Here is an 18,372-nt window from a genome sequence, read left to right as displayed (position 1 = left end):
AGAGCAAAAATGTAAGCATAGTTTTTGTAAGGGCTTACCTACCTTGTTTTAAGTACCTAACTAAGCAGATAATATTTTAATAAGGCAAACGACTATTTGTCCAAACTTGCGTATTCGATATTACGTACAATTTCGTGTACAGACTTGCAAAGCGCTATCCGCCCGATAATGCTTAATGCTTGTTCAGACATGAACTTGATCACCACTATAAATACTTGATGCCAAAGGCAAACTCATTTGTTTCCGGTTTTTCGAAAAAAAGGTGTGAGAAAATTTATATCAGTGTTTGCTAGTGCCGGAGAAAAGTAAGTATCTACTTTTTTTGTTATAGTACTTAAGTATTTTGTTTACGTGTACTAGTCGGTTGATCACAACTGCTTGTATAGATAGGTAACTTAGTAACTTACAGATATTTTAATTGTCCTCTTTCGATTTGAAGACAAACAGCACGTTATATTCAATTGTTTTTTCACGAGAGAAACACTACCTCTAAATAGGCCGAATAAGCAATATTGCAGAGCAATTAATTTTTCTTGCAAATAACTACTAATTTTATAAAACAGTAATTTCACAATCATTTTAAATTGATTTTGAAGTAATTATTTTATCAAAACTATTCCTTTTCGGAAAGAGTGAGCGGTGCGCGGGCGACGGGAAAAGGGCGGGGTTGAGCTTCGATGCCAGTTTGTCACGTTTAAACAATGAAGCCGCAAACAAAAAATACGCAAATACACGGTTTATTAGTTGGTACCTTTACAAGCCGTAATTCTATTTCCGCGTGCTGACAAAGGCTGCGGTGTGATACCTATATTCAGAAAAAAACTTGGTTACTAAAACTTTTTACAGGTAAGGTAACTGACACGAAACATGGCTACAGCAAAGAAAAAATGTCGACAATATAGCGTCGATTATTTGAAATATGGTTTTGTTCCATCAGAGACAGACAAACAATTGCCCATGTGCCTATTATGCAACAAAGTTTTGAGTAATGACTCTATGAAACCATTAAAGCTCGAAGATCATCTAAAAAGGTGTCATACTGATAAAATAGGTAAAGATTTAAAATATTTTCAAACATTGAAGGAAAAATATGAAAAGAGACGCACCATGCACAGTATGTTCGCTTCAACATCTCAAAGTAACGATGATGGCTTGCGGGCATCTTACAATATCTCATTACTTATAGCAAAATTTGGAAAACAAACACTATCGGAGAAAAATTAATTTTACCCGCTGTTGAAGAGGTTTTAAAAACTGTTTTGCACAAATCTCCATTTGACGTACTAAAAAGAATTCCATTAAGTAACAATACTGTACAAAGACGCATTGATGAAATGAGCTCTGATATCGAAAGTTTTTTGTGCAATCATCTGCAAAAAACTCATTTTTCTATACAACTGGAAGAGTCAACGTTACCCGGTAATGAAGCATTATTATTGGCATATGTCCGATTTATTATGGAGGTAGAAATTCACGAAGAATTGCTATTTGCCAGAACTTTGGAGACTGACACTAAGGGCGAATCAATATTTAATGTCCTGAGTAATTTTTTTTACGGAAAAATCGATTTCATTTATAAACATTATTTCAGTGACAACAGACGGAGCTCCTGCAATGGTCGGGCGATATCGTGGGTTTATAAATCATCTCAAAAGAATTATACCAGGACTTATAGCTATTCATTGCGTAATCCACATTATCTTGTGGCAAAACATTTAAGTGACAGGTTGAATCAATCTCTTCATTTTGTAATAAAAGCTTTCAACAAAATCAGAAGCAATGCATTGAATACGCGTTTATTTGCTCAATTGTGCGAAGAAAATGATGAAGACTTCCAATGACTGCTCTTACATACTGAAGTACGCTCGTTGTCGAAAGGTGGATGCTTAACGAGATTTTACTCTGTTTTCGATTCCGTATTAGAGTTCCTAGAAAGTAGAGATCCAGATTTAAAAGAAAACTTGATCAAATTCAAAGCAGACATTGCGTATTTGACAGATTTGTTTAAAAAATTTAATGATATTAACTTGCAGTTACAAGGAAATTGAAATTTATGAAGCAAAACATTCATATCCAGATCCAGATATCCATACCTACAGTCAACATTTAAGTGCCCTGCATGATGACTTCAAAACCAGGTTTGAAGATATGCAGACGATGGATATACCACCATGGATTATAAATCCATTTGATAAAACGGAAGTGGCCAATGTTGTATTACACCTCTTGTAATTGCTGCTTGAGCTAAGCCATAATGTGGAGCTGAAGGTGAAATTTAGAAAAGGCTACCAAACATTTTGGCTGCAAGCAGAAATACCCGAAACATTTCCTGGACTGTGGGAAATCGCAAGGAAATTTTTAATAGCTTTTCTCTCGTCATACCTCGTCGAAAGGAGTTTTAGTGCCGTTACAAACCTCTTAACAAAAAAAGGAGAAAATTAAACATCACAGAGAGGGATTTGCGGTTATTGCTCACAAAAATAAAGCCAAACATTGATCGTTTGCTGACACGTCATCAAATACATCCTTTCCATTAATTAAAATTATGACCTGAATCTATATTACCTTATTAATTTTTTCTTGTAATTCTATTCTTTTAATAAATAAAGTGTTATAAAATGTTCCATTTTTCGTTTTTATTTTACCTATCGGAATATAGGGACAGAACTCAGAAGCGACACTATTTTTATTTTTTGGCGACTTTATTCTTAAGAATGTGGTAGAAATGTAGCAGCAGGGGGTCCACCGAAACCAGTAAAATTTTGAAAGTGGTCCACGAGAAAAATCAGTTTGGGGACTACTGCTCTAGATGAACAAAAGGAAGTTTTTAATAAATTCCAATGCTTTTGCTTATAAAATGATCTAACTTCACTATACTGTACCTATGTGACAAAACATGAAAAAAGAATGAGAAGGCAAATAAAGTACGAATTTCGTAAAGGTTATATAATTTAAGTAGATCAGGATGACAAAATAAATTTAAGTTTGATTATAATTCTCCAACAATTATATATTTCACTATCGCTCGCAATAACGTGATTGAAAAAAAAAAATTTTTTATGTTAAATACATATATATAAATAAATTAACAAAAGTAAAATGCTGTGACGATTAGAACAAACTGAAGTAATGGAAATATTGTTAGCATATATGTGATATGCTAACAATATGTTAAATAAATAAGATGGACTTGATAATCAAAGTAAAAAAAACGAGATGTAAAGAAGTTATAAAAATATTGGCTTCTTTTCAACATACAAAAAAGTATGAAATTGAAATTGCTGTTCTAAAACTACTGAATTTGATTCTGTAAAATTACAACTTTTATTCGACTTCGCAGCTTCCGCTATGGTCGAACATTATGGAGAATATGTATATATGATTCGAAAATACTAAATCCCACATCATCAAACAAATTTATTTCAAAATTTAAAAATTAATTTATGCAAAATTGTACCATAGATATCGCGCTATAGAATACATTGCGACACGTTTGGAATTTCTTTCAGGATAATAATTAAAAGCTGCTCACAGTAAATTAAATCTGAATGACAAGATAATAACGCTAAAGATAAAGAAATTTCATCAGACTAAAAAAAAGAAAGCCTACGGAAGCAATTAACGACGACTTCATATTTACTAAGAATCGTTGATAGAAAACAGGAAAGGATTAGTTAATAATAATAGGAGTAAAAGCTTACAAAATAAATAAAACTTATTCAGAAAATATCTTTATTGATTATGAAAATGGCTCTATAAGAAGATTTTCATTCAAATACAAAAATACACATACAAATATTATTTCGAATACATGTGCATTCTACATACAAGCGCTTGGTGTAGTTCGTGGTTATGTATTTAGTAGAAATGTACGCAGTTCTGATGATGAGTATTTTAAATTTATAATGATGATAGCTGCCAATGGTAAAACAATAGAGTGGGGACAAGCAACGTGAGGAGATATTGAAAAGGTAAGAAATTAAAAAAAATATTGATGATAACAACAAAATGAACGTGTCTGTAATGTTATATGTATATATTTGAACTAGAAAAAAAATCGATAAGTTACATAGCGCTGACATATAAGAATCATGTGCAGATATGAACTTCTTTACAAATAAAGTAAGAAGGAAATATGCATTCTTGTATCTCGATTTTAATAAAGAAACAAAAAGTGAATCTGCAAATTCGACATTATTGGATGAACACAACATATTACACACTTGCAGAAAGATTGGTTCCAAATGCATAAAAACCGTTAGTTTTAATTTAAAAGACCTAATTGCTTTGAATCAATCGAGATCAGATAAAAAAATATCTATTTCTGATTTGACACGAAAGGTGATATTAAAAGATACTGATTACATAATATTGATAATAAGGATTAGGCATTTTAAAATATTTTTTTTTTGTTTTCAATATTTAAACAAAGGTCCCAAATGGTACTAAATATGTAGATATTTAATGCTGGCAATATTTTAAAGCTGATCTGAAACTTTGTACACTCACTCTTATTCACGCATATAATTTTGTATAAACTTATATTGACATCCTAAAACATGTCTCAAAACCTACACATAGTAGGGTGTACCCTACGCGACTGACCTTAACAAGGGTCACGAAAATTGATTGTTCGTACATTTTTGTTTGAACATATCTCGTTTCATGTGTTTTCTCTACTAATATATATGTCGGAGGAAAATCACGAAAACTATTTAAGAAAAACACCGTGCCCGAAAATTATTGTTTTAATTATTTTTAATAATTTAAAACTGTTTGAATATTAAATTAATAATATTTAGTGAATTTTGAGATGTGAAATTAGTTTGAAATATTTCACTGTCCATAAATAGTTATTACATTGAGTGAATAGTGCCCCACCCATTTTTGTTATAAAAGGCCGAACGCTCGCCTGTATCGGCCCCACCGACTACGTTCTGAGCCAAGGTGCGATCTCATAGGAGACACCCTCAGTACAAACGTCAATCTCGAGCCCAGCGCTCAACTTTAGGGCTGAGTCTAGCACTCGCCCGAACGCCCGGTGACGCTGTAAAGGCCAGTAGGGTCAACAGCACTACATCAATCAGGAAAAAAAAACTGGTATCGACAGGCTTATTCGAGCCGTCGGAGCGATCGGACCTCCTCAGTTTGGAATAAATCAGAGACGAATATTTCCTGAGTTTAATTTCATACCTTCGAGGATGGATAGAAATCCAAAACTTGACATTCGTGATAAGAAGCCAAGTCAGATCTTAGGCAACAATATATTATCCTAAGTTATAAGAAGAAATGATATTTTATGTAGTTATAAATAAATTTCAGGAAGGACTATTAAACTTGGCACCCATTTAGATAAAGTCAACAACCAAGGTATGTATCATAATATTGGACTTGGCTCTCATTTTTACATTTATGTTTTTGATGGGATATCACTACTTTTTGTATATGAATTATTAGTAGGTACTTATTAATAACAAAATTAATACCAAATGGTTTGTTATACTATTCTATTTTCCTACGTTTATGGGGTATAATTGTCTTTTTGTGATACGTTCTATATTTTCTTGTACCTCTGAAATGTTCGAGTGAATTGCCCATTCAGTGTTCGGAATTTTTTTACGCGTTTTCTGTTTATACTTAATTTGGCCAATTCGGGGCGGTATTACGTGCGCAGACGGTTGTACTCTATAATAGAGCTCTCTTGTGCCTTGATTTGACTTGGACCTAAATTGATAAGGTGTACTCATCTAAGGTTTTAACTCTGAAGAGGCCAACGTAAGCCTGCTCTTTACTAAATATAGAGGAGCCTATGTTGAGAAGAGCACTGTCAAGGCGAAGACCTGGTGATTTGTGGATAGTAGTAGAATATGCTAAGCATATAGAGAATTGTTTCCTTTGAACATATACATTACTTAATATCTAAAACTTGGTTTTGACTTCTAGTTTGTAAATTAAATTATGTTTAAATTGAATTGTTATTTTACATGTGCTATTGCTGTTGTCGACGTCCCAATGTACCTTTTTTATTTTTCCATTGGACCCATTCACCAGTCCTTTGCTGACATCAGCATGCTTGCTCAATACCGTTCTTCCATGCAATAAGGATACCCGTTTGTAGCGCTAGAGTACATACTTAAATCATCCCAGTTACGATACACATACTCTACTACAGTCTCACGAAACCTATTTATTGTTGTATACTAATATAGTCAAACAAAGAATATGCAATCGAATAGACTAAGCAGCTTCCATCGGAATGCATTGGAATAATTCTTATGAGTGCGGTTGCTACTCGCTCGGACACGTCGGCGTCAATGTTTTATCGCAACGCTCCTATCCCGCTGCTCCGGCGTCACGTCGCGCGCCGTTTATTTATTATATTATAGTTTATTATTTTTTAAAGTATAATGATTTTCCACCATTGATGTGCGCTAAATGCCAGTTAATAACGTAATACATACGAAAGTCGACTATACTCATAAGTATTAAAATGGAAATATTTGGATTTAAAAAAATTAAGGGTGGTATTCACTCGTTATATATTCACGTGAAGACCTTAAAATCCACATTAAGACCGGCTGTCATAAGTTTTGATTGCTGGTTCTTACATCATTTTTTTACAGTTATTACAGGAACTAAGTATATAAGTGTTACTAATAGACCCAATAAAATGAAAAATTATAATAAAATAATAAAAATTTACCAGTTTCAGATTTTTTCGTTTGTATTGGCCTAATTATCTACCTGCATGACAAATTTGAACTTTCTAGGTCACCTGGAAGTAGGTTATAGTTTTTTTGGTCAGTCAGTGATAAAAATGAAGATTTTTAGACGTTAATATCTAAATAACCGTTTGAGATGCGTTTATGAAATTTGGAACACATATGTATCTCGCGAGTCTCAATATATGAGCCGAATTTGACACGTTTATGTCAAATAGTTTTTGAGTTATGAGGAGGTCAAAAGTGGCTCCAAATAGTTCGTGTAATATTACACGCGGTGCTGCTCGCCAGTTCTGTTACTTGAACTTGGCTGACACGTTACCACGTGTCTAGATAACATAAAAAATAAACATTTTATTCTGTTATTACAAAGTACCTACTTCTCTATGAAAGGTTTGCATTAAAGAAAAAAAAGATAAAATTATTATAAAAGCGAGAAACCAAAGCCTCGCCTTAATCCATTCGTGAAGAATAGATAAATATTTTGCCAGGTATTCTATCTTTGTTTTGCTATTTGTTACAAAATTTAAGGACGAACTCTAACGTAATGTAACTTATTAAGAATTCGTCTAAATTAACAAAGATGAGGACATTATTTTTTTACGCAAATAGTTTCCATAGATCTAAAACGTATTCTTTAGCGAAGTTTAGTGTTGGAAGTATAGATGGCGCTTACTACTTATTATTCCCTATAAAGCAGCATCTCGTAAAGTAGGTAAGTACCTCCAAAAATGTAAATGTATTGTGCTTCCATCTAGAGGACGTATACTCCTGGTCAATTTCATACTCTGAAGGGACTGTAACCCGATAGTAGTAACGTCCATTCTCCATCATAAATAGCATCTGTAATAAACGGCTTGCAAGCACTTTAAAATCATCATTTGGATATAGTTTGACGAGAAATGTAATGATATCCAACCCAAAAAATACCAAAATTGGTAAAGTTTGTATGATAAGCTAATAAATAATTTTATCATTGAATGAAATTCAGAGGTACTTATATTCTTGTAGAGGTATATATAATTAAATATTTTATTTGATAGCCTAGATAGAAATTGTATCTATCGTTTAATAATAATGAGGCACAAAAGTTTTTGCTAGAATAAATACAAAGAAAGAGGATTAGGATTTTACCAATAAATGTTACCTACATTTATTGGTAAAATAGTATAAAAAAATAAACACACACAAAATGTGTAAAATTTTATATTGCATTATAGTTATAAACTGTCACAACAAGGAATTGCCGTACTACCTCACATAATTATACCACTTAAGAAATACTTAAACCTACGTAAATTATAAGACTTAATTTTACATCACATGTAGAATGAGATTTCATTTTTTATAATAAGTAACAATGGCCGATAATATTCTTCACATTACTCCGTTACTAAGGATAGGTCTTAAAACCTTAGCATGTTACTTTGATTTAAAAAATAAGCGCCTTACAAATATTATGCGATAGTTGTTACATGTAAATAGATACAACAGATGTAAAAAGATTAAATACTAGAGCAGAAATTAGAAATTATGTTTTAAAAATGACAATATGTAAACATTATGGATATGAAACTAATTTATAATGTACACTATTTGAAAAACAGTCTTCATTTTACTCCGAGGTCGAAATTGAATACTACTCTTATCCTGAACTTAAACATGACAAACATTTGATACCAGATTTTATTTTGTTTTTATTGATATTTAGAGTAAACGTGTACGTTCATAATTAAACCGAATACATTGTATAATGTTATTCATATAAAATTATCTTATATCGATATAAAATGGGCAAACGAGCCAATATTTATTTACTTAATAAATCTACGTAATAGACATGTTTATTTTACAGATATAATGTAATATAATTAACATTTTATTTATTTTAATAAAACGCACCAATTTTTTTTCTTTGTTAAGAACCGATATTTAGAAGATAAATAGGCTTACATCCAAAATAAATGACTTTTGTTGATAACGTCAGCATTATAAAAAAAGTTCCGTTTATTTTTATTATATAACTCCTTTATGTGCAAATGTGAAATCTACATATATACATACATATATGTTCAAGTGTTGCTCTGTCCGACTGAGTTATCAGCTCAAAACGGCTTTAAGTTAATGCGAGATTGATTTTCCATTCAAAAGATAAAAAACCTAACTTTGTTATTACTTTATATATTGCTATATCAGTTTTGATTTAACTTTTGTGGTTTTAAAATAATAAAAAGTCCATTAGACTTAAAGATCGGTGCCGTCGAAGACGCTCTTAAGCGCTTAAAGACAATATTTGATCTGGTAGAATCCCATGTAATTTAGAATACGAAGATATAACTTCAACCTAAATAAACATTGTCCTTATTAAGTAAACTCTTATCAAATAAAAGTATTTGATAAGTAATTCATTATTGAAGGAAATATTATCTACCTAACATCAAAACAAAATATTATGATTAATTATCTCATGTAATGTACCAAGAATACTAGCAATTAATTAAGATTCGTTTCACTATTTTCAACTTCAATACATTTTGTCATATTTGGCATCGTTTTACTTATTTAATCTCAAGTCCAAAATACCGCAGATAAAAACCTTAAGATAGTTGCCATAAGCCGGACAGAGATAACAAAGGTTTTTTTTATCGTTTCCAGAAAATCGTGGTTGAATACAACAAAGAAGTTACGACAAAGTCAACGTTTAAGAATAGTAGATTTATAAAAACGGAGTAAAGTGTAATAGGCGTCCATAAATAAATTATCTTTTGTTCTTGTTTTTCATGGTAAGACGCCGCCAGAAGCTAGTCTTCTCTGCCGGCGGCTGCTCTTCCCTCGTTTCCTCTCCTCTGGTTTCGCCTCGAAGCATGTCTAAGAAAGTTGGATCATTCTTCCGCACATTCTTTTCGATTTTTACAGCTTCCGCACTGAGTTCCGCTTTCAACTTTTCAGGACTCGTATTCTCGACCTTAAACTCATTAGGGTCTTCAACGAACGCCTGTTGCAGATCGCGCATAATCTTTTTTCGTATGGTCTTTTTCATGCTGAGGTGTCTCTCTAGTGTTTTTACGTCACCATTAGAGTAGGTGCGGTAGTCCTCTTTCTTCTTTTTAACCGACTTTTTGGTTTTATCCTCATTATCGTCATAAGCCTTTCCATCGTACTGCTGGTTCAGACCGAAGATGTCACGCAAATGCGGGATTGCCCTCTCTGATGTCATCTTGTATGCTGGCGCCGATCACGCCCAATGTAAGAAGATCACAAACACCTCATTATGGGACCTGGAATAGAAAGAGATAACGGATTAATCATCTACTAACGAGAATAGGTGATAAAGAACGTTAAATAAAAAACAAAATGTATTTAAATTTTGGTTCGATATTTATTATTTATAGATATAATAGATACGATAGTATGCACATTTATTTAGGTTCACGGTAATCACATACTAAAACATAATTTCTAACTATAATAATATATTGCTAATGTACAATATAATTTTAGCATTATAGTTAAAATGGAGAAGAATGGGTTCCTATAATAATAAACTAATAATAAAATTTGCATAATTAATAGTGTAGAACACCTTTTCGGCTGTCGAGACTGACAAGTGACAAGCGTATTACGAGTATTAATATTGAATATGTACTAATTTTCGCCTGCGGTTTCTGTATTATCGGAAAAACTATTAATATAATATATGTCTATTATAATAATTATGTCCATTGAAATATTATCTTTGAATACAGGTCGCCAAAAGTAGTGCAAAACATTTTGCCCAAATATACACGTATGTTCATCATTCTACCTAATTTTTTATTGTGGAATAATATATGTAATTAACACTGTTCATAATATGTACACAAATTTTATTTTTATTCGTTATATAGCATAAGATAAGCATTTCTTATATTATATTAAATTTTAAATGTTCTCGTTGTAATGAATGATCTGGATGCAATTGATCTACATTAACAACTTTAGATACGAGTAAAATATTCATATATTTTCTATGTATCGATTTAATGCTTTAACAATATAAAACTTAAACTGGGAAATTAGACACACATACATATTTAAATACTAAGCTACCAGAAAAAATAGGGATACAATTTATTATTAATTTCTTCAAATCCATTACAATAAGTTAATACGAATTCTTTATTTCTCGAGATTTAAATTACCCTAAGTTACATATCAAAACAGATAAGGAACAAAATACAGTATATTATAATGGCGGGTAAGTGGAGGCTCCGTATCGTGACTGCACTACTGACGGTGCGGTGGCTGTAACAACTTCCCTTAAGACTTCAAAAGACAAGTACGCTCACAACTGTTCATATTCATTTAATATTATTTATGTTTATAATTATTATGACTTAAACATGTGTAAAGGAATAATAAAAATGTTAATCAATAATGAAAGGTATTTATTATTTATAATAAAAAAAATCTTTTACGAGTTGTCTTCCGCGGCTTCTGTGGTGTTGTCATTAGGTTTCAATTATCAAAAAGTAGACGATGTCCTTCCCAGCTTGTTACATACCAAATTTTATCAAAATCGGTTCAGTGGTTTGATCGTGAAAGAGTAGTAAGTGGTATAGAATAGCTTTTAGCAAAATTATAAGTTTACACATATGCTGAGCAGTTTGATTTAGTTTCATTTGATGTATTCTTATTAGTATATAGGTAATATACTTCAGAATGATCACAAAGTTTACGATGACCGTTTACATCATCTCTCATAAATGTTAATACAAAAATGTCGAGAACAATTCGAAAAATGTTCTTTGTGATTCATGTTCAACCATGAAACAAGCGCTTTACGCGACTGTACCTAACTATCTATATATCTACTAGCATCCGTACGTATTGTGTTCAAAATGTAATAAAGAGCGCTTCACTGCACGAGTCGGCTCCTCTCACTAGACTCAAGCGAACAATGCGTTCACTATTTCGACCATTTACTCGTACAAATCATCTTAAAAATATATCATGCAATTTTCGTCCTATTTGCTAAGCGTTAGGGATGGAAATCACCTCATAACATTTTGAATTAATATAGCACAAATATAGGCCGATGCGCCTATAAATCGTTTGCGAAATAATAAATACTTTCTAGCACTTATCCGGTCAATTTCAAATAATATAGGAAGTATTAGACTAGATTGATTTACCGGTAGATATTTCTGGTTAGTGGTCATAAAAATTGAGACGTACATAGTCCATAAAATAAAGCAGGTATTATAGTAATATATTATCAGATTTAGAACCGATCAGACACTACGCCTACGTTAAACTTATGAATGTGACATGATTGAAATTTTAATACATTTGTAACAGCTAGGAGAAGTAAATTTAAATACTTATAACGAGATAACTTAAAAACTATAAGGAACGGTGATACTTAAAAGTTTATGCTTTTTTATGATCATTTGGAAGTAAAGGATTTTAAAACTTAAACAACCCTTACTATAGAAGCCAGTGCCATTCTTTAATAAAGTAATTAATAATACCGTGTGAGAGAGAAAAAAAAAATTAATGAGTAGGTATGTATTCATATGGGTGTGCATTTTAATAAGAGTATGTATATATCTTTTCTATATTCGTGTTTGTATCAACTTTTGAAGTAGAATATCTCTATTTTAATAGTTTGTTCTTTATTTAAATTAAGTTTAAAAATACTGAATTTTTGATGTGTTTTTACTTTAACCTATATAACTCGGTAAACCAATTCAATGTGTTGTATTACATGTACTGCATGTGATCGTAAGACATTTTCTTTATTATTCTGTAACTCACATAAACGTTCGGACGACGAATGCAATAAAAGTCTGTCCATACATCTTAGGTAACCATTTAACAGCTGACATTAACATTGACACAGGGTCAACGCACTTCACCTAACACACGTTCGAGCAGCCATCTTTGGGCTATGACGTCACTCGAAGTCTAATGTTAGCAAATATGTTTTCGTAGATTTTGAATGTTTATCTATATTTCTGGTCTTCCAGCGATGTTATATAACTAAGTGCACATGATATTTACGTAGACCTGTAATAGGTTGGGAGGTCAGGCAATTGCTTGAAATTAATCAATCTGTTGATTTAAGTAAAGGCTTATGAATCTCTAGAACATCAATAAGTTAAGGTTTCAGTATTCATAAAATAAACGAAAATAAATTCGAACAATTAACAATTATATAAAATCAAATTAATTAAACTACATTATTAAAATAAAGGCAAAAATGTAGATTACATGAATTATTTTTATACAAATAGCATTAAACAGATATACGTCAAGCCGATAAATATTTCAAAACAAATTGTAGCATAATATTTGATAAATTGATATTTTTCAGTAATACGAAGCCATAAAAATGTTTACTTTGAAAATAAAAATAATAAATACCAACAGAATTGTATAACTTTTTGTTCAAAAGAAGTAAAAACGGAAGGGAGACATTGTTAATTTTTAGAAATCTTATTCATACTTAACAAAGCCTAAGCGTGATAAAAAGGATTTACATATGTTCTGATGTTCCCTTTTAGATGTTCTGAAGCTACCCCTGCATAAACAGTCTGATGATATGTCTGTGATTTTAAAATATAATATTCTCTTTAAAAAAGAATTGTATAAATTATGTTGATAAAAAAAAAATCGAGAGAATCTGGTAGTGAAAATATTTTTTAATTTTTATTGGACACAATTAATTAAGACTAATTTTACATGTGTGAAAAGCAGTCAAAAGTACTTTTGAGCGCAGGCTATCGCACTTTTGACTGGTTGCCTATACCTATCAAGTATTATACATATATGTATGTTTAAAAACAATTAAAATATAAAACAAGTTATATCTTTTAAATAAACAAAGAAAAAACATAAGTAAATAACTTAAATTAAACGCATGTGAGCTACATAAGTATATATTTTATTTTATTGTCAGTCGAAGTACAAGCGGCCTTGGAGATATTTCTTAACAAGACAATATCGTTTATTATTTTATATATGTACTTACAATGTTTGTTCAACTGCATGTAACATAAAAGATAGCGTAAGAATAGGTTAAAGCAGTCTGGAAACGATAACTTATGCATAAGTAATGGGGACGTGCTTATTTAAAAAAATATTGTTAACAATGTATATTACTGAGTTTCTGTTTTAAATAAGATATTGAATAATAAAATTAATTATTTTATATACACAAACATACAACTATAACATTACAACGGGATACTGCACTTTGTCTTATATAGAGTACAGTATAGTAGTAAATATGTTAATCAAACACAAAAGAAAATAAAGTAAAAATGTTAAAGCAATTAGCAGGTGTTATTTTTTCTTTATTTTTATAAAGTAAAGCCTGACTGGCTGGCACAAAAGTCTACCACTAAGGAAACTGATGAGTATATTGCGGAGTTATGAAAAAAATATAACTTAATATTAAAATTTAGACACGTAGCAATCTAATACAGCTAGTACGTGACACTCCATAAATTAACAATTCGATCCTCTCCTATGTTTTTTACCAATTTGAAATAAGCAAATCATTGACCAATCAGCTATCTTTACATTTTCATTAATTAAAAAATTAAAAAAAAAAAATCTATTTAACAATGTCATTGTATGCGTTGCACTGCAATATTGGACTGAGTGTTATTGTCTGACTTGTCTCCGTTTCCCTTCGTGTGATATAATCTGATTCTTTTTATCCATACAATGTGGAACATGCCTCTATCTGCGATACGCACACAATTTGATGTCAGCAATAATGTATGATGTAGTCTACGTTTTACAAATGGGCAGAAAGGTGTTGGCTGCCACGTTGCGCCCTGATAATCGCGCGCAACGCTACGCGCCGAGAAAAATTACTCTTTTAACTACAAACATTTGCGAAATGAATGTGCGCTCCTTGTAATTTGAATGCATTCCAATATATGTTGTTTATTTGTAGTATCTGAATAGCTTTTGCCAAATTGTTTATATAATAGATTTTTTATAATACCTACTAAGTTCTCAATTAAACATTAATATGTTGTTCTCAATCTCATAACACTGTTTTCATACATAATAAGCATATGATGATGCGTTGAAATCAAATAGAATAGTACCTATGTATAAAAGACTTTACAATTTCTTTTTTGCTGTAATTGTGTGAAGTACCATAAAAACTACGGTATAAAATAACATCAATACATAACACCCAAATTAGGATTTGTCACAAAAGCTCTAGTACAACGATTTTCTCATCGCTTGGTTTGGCCTAACATCTCATTTAAAAACCAGTAAACTATTTTGCCTCGAATTACAAGTTGTTGATTGACGATTACTATTCTTAATGCACTTTACGCCATATTGATTTGTGGACTACTCTTGTTTGTTAACTGTAAAGCGTCATGAAAAGTTTACCTAATTAACAATTATTATTGCATATCTTAATAAATAAACGTCTCACTATTAGTCCTATGAAAGCATCTCAGTTTCGTTATAATTTAATATCGTTTTAATGTTTGTAATGTATAAATAATATTAATATAGTCACCCTACGCGGCGTTTGTCACCCTGACGTACGTCGCCTGATACGGCGCCTGGCCGTATACCGGAAATTGCGTATACACTCGCTCTCTTATTGTTCCTTCATTTATATGCAACTCGTATGCGCGGGAGTATAAGGTAAACAAACCTTTCTCCACCTTTGTTTATTACTATCATCTATTTAATTATTGCATAGATAATAGGTATAAATTTTATTATTTTTAAATAATATTAACAAGTTTCAATAAACAGGGGCTTTGTCTATTTTTATGACCTACTTTGATATTTGTGATATTGTGATGTTTGCTGATGAAAAAAAAATAATGAAGTACATTTTTTTTTTTCACGCTAGTCAAATAAAATGTATGTACAATATCAAATGTAAAACAACAGCACTTGCAATAAATGTTGGAAAATAGAAATCTTAATTTAACTGATAAGATAGTTTTTTAGGCATTACTATTAATGCAAAGCTTCAGTGGAATTTTCATTGGTCATCCCTTGCAGGTAAACTGACATTGATACTGGTCGAGTATATATTGGATATTTTCATAGTAGATTAAATTTATAATGATATAGGACTATATCGATAAAAAAGCGTGCAGTTAGAAGTCTTTGATTTCCTCGCAAGATACGTAATTATTCAGTAATTGCATTTAATAACCCCTGCAGCTGATTGTCGCAAAAAGTAACAACTGAGTTTTTTGTAGGTTCTACTCGGTAGAACCTACATTTCGAACCAGAAGTGCTCACAAAAGTCTACTTCATTTAATTTGAGTTATTGTATAGCAAATAACTACTATTGTAAATAAATGCTGTCTGTCCATTTGTTTGCCATTAACTTATTTTGCATTACTACATAACTAGGTATATCATTTGCAATGAATGACCATGAACTTTAATTTTTCAGGTATAATCTTTAAATTGTATATGCTTAAATACTATATTTAGCAATTTATATATAAAATCGGTGACAAGTCACCATTTTAATAATAAGCATAAGGATTATAAATAGACAAGTCTAAATCATAAATGTAATAAGCACTTTTAGATGATAAGCTGTCCTACCGCTACTTAGAGGAATTGCAGGAGTTAAATAAATTTATTACAAAGTCATCTTTATTACATTAGTAATAAGAGCTACGGAAGTAGTAGGCTACGTTACTGGTACATGATGTTGGCTCTCTATTTGATGAGCATTCCATCTCCAGCACGCAATCAACTAATGGAAACATTACCTTGCGCCCGCCTGCGGCTTCGTCAACGTGAAGTTCCTGATGTGATAGATAAGTGCAATGGAGTTTCAGCGATTCTTTTAGTTTTTACTGTATATTAAGCATATCAATACGAAAATAGATTATGAATTATTTTAGGTTGACAATTATACTATTTATAAAATTATGTATAGAATGCGTACATTATGTGTGAAACATGAAAATAATTATTTTAATTAAACAATTTTATACAAAATAATATTGCAAATTGTTATTATATTTTTAGTTTTAAATTATTTTACTAATCGTTCCTTTGTTTATAAATATTTTGTAATATATTATACTGTTGTTGAACGAAGTTTGAGTGACATCGCCGGGGAAGTGACGTCGCCGGGGAAGTGACGTCACCGGACAGACGACGTGGAAGAAGAAAAAGATATGAGAGACGGGCGGCGAGGCAGCCATATTGAGTTGACTTAAGATAGAATTGAATAGTCGGTTGCTTATGATTTGAGTTCTTTAATGTTTTTGTTATTTTGCTGTATATGATTGTTACTTGTGTATATTTTTTTCAATATTTGATGATTGATAGATTATATCAGAAGTGGGATTGTGTTTATGCCCTATCCGACTCGCCTTCTGACATTTTCTTATATTTCTCACGCGGAATATGAGCGTCCATATATTTTTTTGAATTTAACGTTTTTAATTTTTGTCTCTTTAAAGGCGTGATGATTACTTTGATTTTTTGATTTCAGATTTTATGCTATATGGTTATACTAACGTTGTTAGTATTTTGTTAATAATGTCTGACCAAAAGCGTGAAAGACGTAGCCGAGAAAGAGGACGAAGTCGACATGGCCGGCATCGTGACAAGTCTTCTAGTAATGTTAGACGTCAAATGGGTTTGATTCTTGAACGTCTAAATAAATTAGAAGGTAATAATGTGCAACAATCGCCAACGTCTGAAGCCGCGACTACACGCGTACCATCGGACCTTGGCACACGGACGCCGCAGGTGACAAAGAATGTGGAAGGGGCAGGCGCTGGGTCTTCCTCGAGGACTCAATCTGTAAGTGGTATCACTGATGCAGAAATGACCACCACAGAGCGAATTGTAGATGCATTTCGTTCTATAAATACTTTGGTAAATCATTCATTTTATATTTCTAACTTTGATCCCAGTGTTCATGACATTGATGTTTGGTGCGCTGAGGTAGATCGCGCGATAGCTATTAACAAATGGAGTGATAATGAATGCCTCCCTCGTATAGGGAATTGTCTTAAAGGTGACGCTAGATTATGGCTTAATGAATGGGTTACAACAGATCGTAGTTGGAGTAATTTTAAGAGAGAATTTAAGCCATTATGTCAAAAAAAACCCGACGCTGCAAATATTTTATTTGATGTCATGAATACGGATTCAAATAATTATCCCACCTATGCGGATTATGCACGTCGTTCGTTACTTCGTCTCCGAATCGTTCGGGGATTAAGTGATGAATTAATGTCTGCAATAATTATTCGTGGTGTCACAGATCCACAGATACGCGCTGCCGCGACTAACGCGAAATTGATGCCTAACCCGATAAACCCGATTTCTCTAAACGCGATGTGGGATATTCCGTGTCGCATAATATAAATGATTTTGTTAAAATTAATAGTGGTAACACTAATAATAGAAAACGTCAATTTGTTGATGGTAGATGTTTTTCTTGTGGTCATGCAGGACATAGGCAAGCTTATTGTAAAAAGAAAACCAAAGTGGGTCGGTCAGGTCAACTAGGTTCTTCGTTTAATGTGAATAGTTCTAATTCAAAATCTGTTACGATAACCGAGCCCTGTTCTTTTTGCAAAAAGTCTGGTCATCGTGTTGATACTTGTTTTGCTAAATTGAAGTCAGA

The 18,372-nt window shown here is 31.8% G+C and overlaps 1 protein-coding gene across 2 annotated transcripts in view; it reads right to left on the bottom strand.

Annotated features, from left to right (window-relative positions):
- Positions 1–7,912: 7,912 nt before the first annotated feature.
- LOC113396407 (uncharacterized) overlaps positions 7,913–18,372 on the bottom strand; it is a 51,018-nt gene continuing 40,558 nt past the window's right edge. For both annotated transcript variants that reach the window (XM_026634327.2, XM_026634328.2), the window contains one exon: positions 7,913–10,000. In XM_026634327.2, the coding sequence (XP_026490112.1) occupies positions 9,481–9,939 (459 nt within the window). In that variant the 5' untranslated portion in view covers positions 9,940–10,000 and the 3' untranslated portion in view covers positions 7,913–9,480. The remainder of the gene's footprint in view (positions 10,001–18,372) is intronic.

Source organism: Vanessa tameamea, chromosome 6, assembly GCF_037043105.1.
Source record: "Vanessa tameamea isolate UH-Manoa-2023 chromosome 6, ilVanTame1 primary haplotype, whole genome shotgun sequence".
Classification (NCBI taxonomy): Eukaryota; Metazoa; Arthropoda; class Insecta; order Lepidoptera; family Nymphalidae; genus Vanessa; species Vanessa tameamea.
The sequence above is the reverse complement of the archived record's forward strand: the minus strand, read 5'-3'. Positions and strand labels throughout refer to the sequence as shown.